Below are 10,685 nucleotides of genomic sequence, written 5' to 3' on the forward strand. Positions count from 1 at the left end.
ACATATATATATATATATATATTTACATGTAATATCGTGATTTGTTAAATTTATAATTGTCTTGAGAAAAAAGGTCTATTTAATAATCGACTTTTAGATTGCAATTATTTTGCTATAAATTGTGAAAAAAAAAGAAAAAAAAAAAGGGAAACCTGTCTTCTTGTTTTGTAGTGACCAGATTTTGTAGGTGTTAAAGGTAGGAAATGGACAGGTAAAACATGTTGAGTAGTGAGAATTTGTCTCTTTTCTAAGCCAAGTTGAACAAGTATTTTTATGCATCTCAAGGAGAATTCATCCAAAATTCAATCATTGAAAACTTTAAGGTTTCCTTTTTTTCCTTCAGCAGTGGAGGAATTTAATGATGCCCCCACGTTACCTGTTGTTGCATCATACACTTAATTTTTGCATGATGTGTCCAATATTTATTACGTTAAATTAAATTTTTATATAATTATTTTAAATTAAATAAAATTTTATAATTACGATTAATTTACTTAAAATATATTTTATCATTTTATGTTATATGAGATTAATGTAGTATACTGATATGATATAATTGATGATAATAAGTGTGACGCTAATGTCATAAAAATATAAAATGATAATAGTGTTAAGATTATAGACGATTAATAAATCATTAGCAATAAGAGTTTATTTGATTTAAAATAAATATATAGAGGTTTCGTTGCACGTAATACAAAAAAAATAATTTAAAATTTTTTTTCAAATATTATGTCATATTTATTATTAAATAAAAAAATAAATATTACATTAAAAGCCTCGATCCTCCTATCACTTTTGACTTAGTATTTCTTATAAGTAAATAGTTATAACTCCAAAATAATGGGGGAAAATAATAAAGATGTAAAAAATACAGTAATAATAAATAGTTTAAATTAAAGTAATCGAAAATAATATGTTGTACTCTTATATCGAATTCCATCATATCAAGAAAAAAAAAAAAAAAGAATTTCCCTTCTTTTCATTTTATCTTTTCTTTTCCTGCTAACTTTCCTTTCCTATTTCCCGACAGTTACAACGTGACTGAAGGTGAAGGCTGGATAGCAAAACCAGGCAGCTTGAAGTTTGAACACCCAGTAAAAGTAAATAAGCAGATAGAAACGCTACCGGACAAGAAGAAATTAATAAAATAATATGACTATGGTTTCTATAAGTAGATGGCATTCTCACATTCTCATCATTCCCACTGGCAGTCTCATTGAGACTACAAATATCTTCTCTCTTTGCGTATAGTTTCTCAGCTATTAGTTTCAACCCAGTAAGTTCAAAGTTCAAACCCCTTTTTTGGGTTCACTGCTTCCACAATATAACATTTGCATTATTCTTCATTGTTCCGCTACTGGGCTTCAATGTAATACTTCACTTTCAATCTTCTTTTTCAGAATCTTTTCTTTTTTCTATTGTCATTTATTTTTTTATCTTATCTGGTAGCAAATGGAAATGCTTTGAAGCATTTGGTTTTTGGCTTACAAACAGATTGCTTTCACATTGGCTCTGTCTCGTCCTTTCTTTTAGTTTTCTGCCATTTTTAAGATCCTAATCTTCACTGTTTCATTCTATTCACTGATTTATCTATCTAAAATATAGATCTTTCATCATTCCTTAAAGAACGTTTTCACATTTTTACAGTGCCAAAAATGGATTTCTTTTTTTTTGCATGCTAAAGTTTCACTTTTTTGCTTACTTACCATTCTAACAATCTTTAAAGCTTCAATCTTTCAGAGCAAAAGCTTGATCTGGGAACTCGAAACATGGCTAGATTTTCAATACCCAAGTTGGGATTTCTACTCTTGTGCTGCTTAGCAGCTGTAACAGATGCAACATATATGAAGTACAAAGACCCAAAACTGCCATTGGGTGTTAGGATCAAAGACTTAATGAGCAGGATGACTTTAGCTGAAAAAATTGGCCAAATGACGCAGATCGAGCGCAGTGTTGCTACCCCAGATGTGATGAAGAAGTACTTTATTGGTAAGAAGTACTTCATTGGTATAAGCTAAATCCTTTTTTAACAATCTTTAGTATGTGCACATTTTAGTTTTTCACACGTTTGTTTAAATGGTCTGTTTATCTCATTTGTTCTATAATTGTATCCTTTTTTTATCAATTTGATGAAAAATCCATTATAATTTGTACATTTAGATTCAATTAGTCACTTTCATGGTTCCATTTAGCAGCGGATTTATACATTTGGCACGTATTCATTTAATCAAATATGTTAAACAAATTCATTATCTTATTTACTGTTAATGGATAAGCGGTAAGTGTATATAAGTCCACTTAAAAACTTTAACTCTGCTACCGGTGTATAAGATAATATTCCTTTTTTATTTTCTTACATTTATCTAAATGAATGTCTTGCTTTTGCTACTGTTTATGACAAACGAGTTGTGTTGTAAATGGATGTTCTTTGGTTTGTGTAGGGAGCGTTTTGAGCGGAGGAGGGAGTGTACCAGCTGCAAAAGCTACTCCTGAGACTTGGATTAAGATGGTGAACTCAATCCAAAAGGGGGCATTATCCACCCATCTTGGGATTCCAATGTTATATGGGATAGATGCAGTTCATGGCCACAACAATGTGTACAAGTCCACTATTTTTCCTCATAACGTTGGTCTTGGAGTGACCAGGCAAGTCATGCTCTTGAGGCAAACATGTTCTTTGAATTTTTTTTTTTGTTTAATCAAGGTTGTATATTTTACCTTGAAGTATGAACTTTCATTTTTGTTTTGTTATATAGAAAGCTGTTATCCTAACTTGTGTTAAGTGTCTTGTTATTGAACTGAAGTGGTGCTTTGAGATTCAAATCGTTTAACCTGCATAGACCCAAATGGTAGTATTAAATTTAGTGGATGAAAATTTGAACAATTAAGAACTTCGTTATCTTTAAAATAACTAAATGATATTCCTATGAATTTGGTATTCTATGCTACTCTGCTTCTTGAGCTATCAAGAATATGGATATTCTGGGATTTCCAGAATGAAGATTAATGAGAAGGTTTATAATGGTGTTGAGTTTTCTTACCCTATCAGTAAAGCAATTGGAAATATTGTTGAAAATTGAATGGAGAGCTTGGAGTGCTTTCTTTCTGCATTGCCCATCCATTAAAGTCAAATCAATTGTTTTACAATTCTTGGTTGGAATTATTTATTCTTTTTTTTTATCTACAGGGATCCTCAACTTATCAAGAAGATCGGTGATGCAACTGCTCTTGAAGTTAGAGCTACAGGAATCCCCTATGTTTTTGCCCCATGCATTGCGGTAATTAAAACACAGGAACATGCTTGAATGCTGATTACTGTGGCCTAGACCATGTGTCTGATTGTTCTTTTCTTTTTACTTCTGCTGTCAAATCTTTCACAGGTTTGCAGGGATCCAAGGTGGGGTCGATGCTATGAAAGCTACAGTGAGGATCATAAGATTGTTCAGTTGATGACCGAGATTATACCTGGTTTACAAGGAGACCTCCCTGCCAATGCTAAAAAGGGTGTTCCCTTTGTTGCTGGAAAGTAAGAGTCTTTACTGTAAACAGCAACCTGATAACGCTAATGTTCATACTTAGGAAAATATTAGTTATGATGGCAATTTCTCAACCGGCAAGTGTCCCCAATTTGTCTTAATTCTTTTGGACATCTTTAGGTGTAATCATGTGGCAGGCTCTCATTGTGGGCCATTTAGTCATCTAAATATAAAGCATGACTTGAATAATGAAAGCAAAGCATTAGGTCCACCAAACACTTCAATTTCATACCTTGTCAGTTAGATGAGGTTACATCATCTGATCCGGTCTTGAAAAGTGTCTGCTCCGTTAGATTTATAACACTCTGCTATAGTGGTCAGCCATCCAGTGCTTTATGCAGAAGGCAGGGTAAAACTCAAGCAAAATGTTTGCCCCAGCTTCCATATTGAGCTTTATGTATTTTCCAGTTTTAATCATTCATTTTCTTTTTTGGGGGTTCTGCATTCTGTCTGGTAGCACAAACACAAGTTTGGCATAAAGTAGACAATTCCCTTTACGGATTTACCTGATTCAGTGGATAGATAGCTGCTGAATTTTACCGCTGGGAAAAAATGTATCATGGTAAAGTAGTTGTGAAGATTTAAAGTAGGTTCTCCTAATGTATAATTTCAAATTAGGCATGAAGTAATTAATCAATTTGGTCTGATTAAGTCTGAACTTTTAACTTCAAAAGTAATAATTTCTCCTAATCAATTAATTACTTTGTTAGGAAAAAGGTGGCAGCCTGTGCTAAGCACTATTTGGGGGATGGAGGTACGACAAAGGGCATCAATGAGAACAATACTGTGATTAGCTTGAATGGATTACTCAGCATCCACATGCCTGCATATATTAACTCCATCAGGAAGGGTGTTGCAACTGTTATGGTATCTTATTCTAGCTGGAATGGAAAAAAGATGCATGCTAATCGTGATCTTGTGACTGGGTTCCTGAAAAACAAGCTTAAGTTCAGGGTAACAAAAAATAACTTGAACTACATGTGTTTCTATTTACTAAAATCAGTTTAAAGCATTGGTTTGACACATTGCTTTGGGTGTATTTCAGGGTTTTGTTATATCAGATTGGCAGGGTCTTGATAGGATTACCTCTCCTCCACATGCTAACTACTCATATTCTGTAGAAGCTGGAGTCAGTGCAGGGATTGATATGGTCAGTCAATATTTAGTACTACTATCAATGTCGATGCAATTTAAAAATTTGATGCTATCAATGCACAATTTGTTTTAGCATATGGTACATTCCTTCAAGCATTCAAGATTTTTACATTCACCTTTCTGCCTCTTGTTTTCTAATATGTCTCTGGATGTTGTGCAGATTATGGTTCCTTATAACTTCACAGAGTTCATTGATGACCTAACCTATCAGGTCAAGCACAATATCATTCCTATGAGCAGGATTGATGATGCTGTGAAGAGGATCTTGAGGGTTAAATTTGTGATGGGTCTCTTTGAGAATCCAATTGCTGATTACAGCCTGGTTAACCAACTTGGGAGTCAGGTACATCTATCTATTCTGTTGTTATATATGGACTTGGACTCTCTTCATTTATCTTCATTTACAGGCAAAGAGGAAAGCAAATAGTCTTTACTAAATGAATAATGTGCTTTGAACAGGAACACAGGGAGTTGGCAAGGGAAGCTGTAAGGAAAACTCTTGTCCTACTGAAGAATGGTGAGTCTGCTGATGAGGCATTGCTACCCCTTCCCAAGAAAACAACTAAGATACTAATTGCTGGAAGTCATGCTGATAACCTGGGCTGTCAATGTGGAGGCTGGACCATTACATGGCAGGGTCTTGGTGGCAATGATCTCACAAGTGGTACGCTTTAAATTTACACTTAAAACACTAAAGACATATAGGTTTTGATAAATACTGACCCAGAAAAGCATTTAAGAGACGGGGAAATTTACCTTCTTGCCTCTGTTAAAAGATTTTCCCAATTTGGTGCAGTTGGACTTCTGTGTGAGTAGTATTTTTATTTCCATAGGCACACAATATGGTGACATGCTTGGAACTTAATAGAACAGGAGCTCCAAATTAATATGAGAGCCGCTTGATTAACTACAAAGATATCAGGCACCGATTTCACTGTCTGAAATCAATCCCAGTGGTAAATGTCATGTGATTGCTAGAGTGCATTTGCCAGTGTTATCAACCACCCTATCTTGAGGGCCTAGCTAAAACTGAAATATAACATCAGTTTTGCTTAGTTTAATCATAGTTGAAGCCCTTATGTTCTATGGCTTATGTCTCGGGTATCACGGAAGAAACAATCAATCAGCAAAATGTGCAAACTGATCCTTAATAGTCGGAGTGTTATCAATTGGAAATTTTCTCAAAATGTAAATTTAGAATGATTTAACTGAATACAATCTGCATGAACAGGTACCACTATCCTCCAGGCTATTAAAAAAACTGTTGATCCAACCACTCAAGTTGTCTACAGTGAGAACCCTGATGCAGACTTTGTCAAGTCCAACGAATTTTCTTATGCCATTGTTGTTGTGGGAGAACCCCCTTATGCAGAAACATTTGGTGACAGCCTGAATCTTACAATATCCGAGCCTGGACCAAGCACTATTTACAATGTTTGTGGGGCTGTGAAATGTGTTGTTGTTGTCATTTCTGGCCGCCCCGTTGTCATGCAGCCCTATCTCTCATCAATCGATGCACTTGTAGCTGCTTGGCTTCCAGGAACCGAGGGCCAAGGTGTTGCTGATGTTCTGTTTGGTGACTATGGGTTCACTGGCAAGCTTGCAAGGACATGGTTCAAGACTGTTGACCAGCTCCCTATGAATGTTGGTGATCCACACTATGACCCTCTCTTCCCATTTGGATTTGGTTTGACTACTAAACCTACCAACCAGAACTAAAATCACGTTGGAGCTTGCTGCTTTATATTTGACTTCTTTTTCCTATTTTTTCATGTAGAAACTTGTGAGATATTGTCCCTCTTCATTGAAGAGTTCACAATTTCTACTTATTAATCTTATATCAAGTGGTCGAGAAACGTTTAAGAGGGATGACAATCTTCTTTTCAAACTTTTAACGTGAAGAACAGATTTGCAAATGGTGTGCACCCCAATTGCGATGGGAAAATTGATTGCTCTGTCTAAGGGTAATATGAAATTTTAGCCATGAGAAAATCCAAAGGACCATGTCTTCCTAGACATATGTCCTCCTCTCCACGTTCGAAATCATATGTATTTTTCTGAAGTGCAAAACTGTATTGTTCTTTATCACCCATAGCCATAGAGAGAGAGAGAGAGAGAGGCAATAAGAGCAACAGTTTTAGCAAAATGTTAACATTTGTTTTTTCGAGTGGAGTGGTATTAATTTGAAAAAATGAAAAAGCTTTCTAGGTCTAATCGTAAATAAATCTTTTGCTTTTGAAGTTTAGAAGCACAATCATTTTATAGCGAAACAAATCTAAACAAACCAACCAAAATTGTAGGTAACTTTATATAACTTCTCATTATCCAAAACTTGAAATAATCCATTCAGTAAAACAGCGGCATCTTGCTTGTGTTTATCTAATCCTCATTCCATACCAACATTATCTCCATTAATCCCCACTGCATGACCATGCCTATGTAACAACTTAAACATACTCCTTTGTATATTTCCTTGGCTAATCTATTAACCATTCTGAAGGTTCCTTTTCTCTTTTCCTTTTTGTGCCTTAGCAGCAAGGTTTGAGTATGATTTTGTTTTTCCAGTACTAAATTCTACATTTCTTTTTGATAAAACTTGTTCATTAGTTTAGAACAATGTATATTTGTGGAGTTATTGGAAATGCAAGTTTATTCTTTAATTTGGATGGAAGATGTTTCAAGTGTTAATCATTTGCAGCAAATTGTTTCCTTTCTTTTTTGTTCTTTTTTTTGTTTTCCTCGTTGTTTTAGGCATTGAATCTGAGTGGACTGTGGTCTGTTATTTTGTCACAGAAGCAAAGATCAGATCATAAAGCAAAAGAAAATGGCGAGAGTATCAGTCCCCTTAGTGGGATTATTTCTTCTCTTCAGTTTCTTGGCATTCACGGCACAAGCAAGAACTGAGCACATGAAGTACAAGGACCCCAGCCTGCCCACTAACATTCGGATTAGGGACCTCATGAAACGAATGACTGTAGAAGAAAAGATTGGTCAGATGGCGCAAATAGACCGTGCTGTAGCCACTCCAAAGATCATGAGGGACTACGGGATTGGAAGCATCCTAAGCGGCGGAGGAAGCGTGCCGCGTCCTAAGGCCACTCCACAGGATTGGATCAAAATGGTTAATAATTTCCAAAATGGTTCTCTCTCAACCAGGCTTGGGATCCCAATGATTTATGGCATTGATGCGGTGCATGGACAGAACAATGTTTACAAGGCCACCATATTTCCTCATAACATTGGCCTTGGTGCTACAAGGTAACACCATTTTTTTTTAATTTATTTTCTTCTAGTACAAGTTAACTTCCTGTCAAAAATTTTCAAAGACAAGTCTGTGTTTTGTTGGTTACTCTCATTATTTATTAATCTTGGACAAATTAACCTCCTATTCCTGTACGTAGGGATCCCGAGCTTGTGAGGAGGATTGGTGCTGCGACGGCTCTTGAAGTTAGAGCTACTGGCATAAATTATGCATTTGCACCATGCGTTGCGGTAAAGGAATAATTGACCATAAGTTGTGCTTTGTTTCTCTATTCACAGAAATTATATTCCAACTTCTCAAATATTTCAAGGTTACAAAATGGAAGTGCGGCTGATATGTTAATTCTGACGAGTGATAGGTCTGTCGAGATCCTAGATGGGGTAGATGTTATGAGAGTTACAGTGAAGATCCTGAGATCGTCAGGGAAATGACAGAAATCATAAATGGATTGCAGGGTGAAATCCCTCAGAATTCACGTAAGGGTGTTCCTTACATTGGTGGAAAGTAAGTTAATGCGCAAAGTATGAATCTCCATAGAAGATTGAAGATTGTTATCCAGTTTGCTCTTTCATTTTGAATCTCTGAGAAGATTGAAGATTGTTAATGAGTTTGCTCTTTCATTAATTTCATCTATTTGTAAACTTTCTTCTTCTTCTTCTTTTTTTGTCTTTTGTGCTTTGGAAAAGGAACAAGGTTGCAGCTTGTGCCAAGCACTTTGTGGGTGATGGTGGCACAACCAACGGCATCAATGAAAACAACACGGTGATTGATAGGCATGGATTGCTGAGCATTCACATGCCAGGTTATTATGAGTCCATCATTAAAGGAGTGTCGACAGTCATGGTTTCCTACTCTAGCTGGAATGGAGAGAAAATGCATGCTCACCACGATCTCATCACCAATTTCCTCAAGGGCACCCTTAGGTTCAGGGTAAATTTTACTAAATCACTAATTATTGACAACTGGAGCAAAACAAAAATCTTATGATCTTTTGCATCACGTACAAATTGCAGGGCTTTGTCATCACTGATTGGGAGGGTATTGATAAGATTACAGCTACTCCCCATTCAAACTATACATATTCCGTTCTGGCTGGGGTTCAAGCTGGCATTGACATGGTGAGTAGCTCTGGCCAGTTAATTTTTTAAGTTCTTTTTCCCCTTACATAGAAATCAACCGGTTGGTTTCCTTACGGTTGTCTTCTGCTTGCTTTCCAGTTTATGATTCCCTTCAACCATACCGAGTTTATTCATACTTTGACTAAACTTGTCAGAGACAAATTCATTCCCATGAGCCGTATTGACGATGCTGTTAGGAGGATTTTGAGAGTGAAATACAAACTTGGCTTATTCGAGAACCCCATGGCTGATGAAAGCTTTGTGGCTGAGCTTGGAAGCCAGGTTATTAACCAACATGCTTTTCCCGAGATTCTGGTAACATTGACATTAAGAACAAGCTTCGGGTCAGCAAAATTAATACGTGTTTTCTGAAACAGGCTCATCGAGAATTGGCAAGGGAGGCTGTCAGAAAATCGCTTGTTTTGTTGAAGAATGGAGAAAATGCAGATGATGCTGTGCTACCCCTTCCCAAGAAGGCATCTAGGATCTTGGTTGCTGGAAGCCATGCCAATGATTTGGGTAATCAATGCGGTGGTTGGACTATCTCTTGGCAAGGACTTAGCGGAAACCACACTGCTGGTAACTGTTCCTTCTCTTAGCTTTCAGTACGAAGTAGTAATTAACTCTATCATCAGCAAACACTTAAGTTTTTAACGAAAGCATTATACGCGTTTTTAATCAACAGGAACCACCATTCTCGAAGGTATTTCAGCAGCTGTCGACCCTGACACAAAAATTGTCTTCAAAGAGAATCCTGACATGGATTTTGTCAAGTCCAAAAACTTCTCCTATGCCATTGTTGTTGTTGGAGAGCCTCCCTATGCTGAGGGACAAGGAGACAGTATGAACTTGACAATTCCAGAGCAAAGTCAATATACAATATACAATGTCTGTGCGAATATCAAGTGTGTGGTTGTTCTAATTTCCGGTCGACCTCTGGAGGTAATGCCCCATCTTGACCAAGTAGACGCTTTCGTTGCAGCGTGGCTGCCTGGGTCTGAAGGCCAAGGGGTTGCTGATGTTCTTTTTGGAGACTACGGGTTCACAGGTAAACTGCCTAGAACCTGGTTCAAGACTGTGGATCAGCTCCCAATGAATGTCGGTGATCCTCATTACGACCCTCTTTACCCCCTCGGTTATGGCCTCACAACCAAGCCTGTCTAGCCAACAAATTAGCCTCGGGCCTCTGATCTTGTCTAAGTGGTAGTCCTTAGGTTCGTTTTTGTTTTTTGGATTTTTGTCCTTTCTAGTTTAGCTTGACAGTAGCAGTTAAACTGTTGTTTGCCATTCCAATGGCGTATGAAAAGAGGTTTTGCTTTGCTATCACGGAATACAATAGCAATAATTCTGCACAAGGAAAACAAGGATTGAATCCACTAGGTTGGAATGAAAACATCCATTTGTAAATTAAGCGGGTTTTGCACATTTATCTGGTCTATTTTAAAGTGGCCGGCAACACTGGCAGTTTCTAGACTTGTAGTTGCACACTCACTTGCGGAGAAAACAAACGGTTGAAATTAGAAAAGAAAAACCAAAGGTAATTTAGTAGCAAATAAAGCAGTCATGCACGGCCATTACCATTATTTAGTAATAAGAAAAGACAAAGGGTGC

At 36.7% G+C, this 10,685-nt stretch overlaps 2 protein-coding genes across 2 annotated transcripts; both read left to right on the forward strand.

Annotated features, from left to right (window-relative positions):
• The first annotated feature begins 1,211 nt into the window (after positions 1–1,211).
• Positions 1,212–6,610, forward strand: LOC18590154 (Glycosyl hydrolase family protein). Its single transcript, XM_007015517.3, has 10 exons — positions 1,212–1,372; positions 1,744–1,992; positions 2,445–2,649; positions 3,191–3,281; positions 3,384–3,529; positions 4,250–4,493; positions 4,585–4,689; positions 4,855–5,037; positions 5,154–5,358; positions 5,926–6,610. Exons 2-10 carry the CDS (start codon positions 1,773–1,775, stop codon positions 6,411–6,413), a joined length of 1,887 nt encoding a protein of 628 aa, XP_007015579.3. The 5' UTR covers positions 1,212–1,372; positions 1,744–1,772; the 3' UTR covers positions 6,414–6,610.
• A 908-nt stretch (positions 6,611–7,518) lies between these two features.
• On the forward strand, positions 7,519–10,456 carry LOC18590155 (uncharacterized). The gene is made up of 8 exons (XM_007015519.3): positions 7,519–7,952; positions 8,096–8,186; positions 8,315–8,460; positions 8,643–8,886; positions 8,970–9,074; positions 9,174–9,356; positions 9,452–9,653; positions 9,760–10,456. Exons 1-8 carry the CDS (start codon positions 7,519–7,521, stop codon positions 10,236–10,238), a joined length of 1,884 nt encoding a protein of 627 aa, XP_007015581.3. The 3' UTR covers positions 10,239–10,456.
• The last annotated feature ends 229 nt before the right edge of the window (positions 10,457–10,685 follow it).

The sequence above is a fragment of the Theobroma cacao genome, chromosome 9, assembly GCF_053813885.1.
Source record: "Theobroma cacao isolate CCN51 chromosome 9, ASM5381388v1, whole genome shotgun sequence".
Taxonomy (NCBI): domain Eukaryota; kingdom Viridiplantae; phylum Streptophyta; class Magnoliopsida; order Malvales; family Malvaceae; genus Theobroma; species Theobroma cacao.

Bases quoted from the DNA above. Each gene is read 5' to 3' on its own strand.
- LOC18590154 (XM_007015517.3), top strand. From the start codon at position 1,773: ATGGCTAGATTTTCAATACCCAAGTTGGGATTTCTACTCTTGTGCTGC. The intron at 1,993-2,444 runs GTAAGAAGTACT...TGGTTTGTGTAG, and splicing joins GATGAAGAAGTACTTTATTG to GGAGCGTTTTGAGCGGAGGA. The intron at 2,650-3,190 runs GCAAGTCATGCT...TTTTATCTACAG, and splicing joins GTTGGTCTTGGAGTGACCAG to GGATCCTCAACTTATCAAGA.
- LOC18590155 (XM_007015519.3), top strand. From the start codon at position 7,519: ATGGCGAGAGTATCAGTCCCCTTAGTGGGATTATTTCTTCTCTTCAGT. The intron at 8,461-8,642 runs GTAAGTTAATGC...GCTTTGGAAAAG, and splicing joins GTTCCTTACATTGGTGGAAA to GAACAAGGTTGCAGCTTGTG. The intron at 9,357-9,451 runs GTTATTAACCAA...TTTCTGAAACAG, and splicing joins TGGCTGAGCTTGGAAGCCAG to GCTCATCGAGAATTGGCAAG.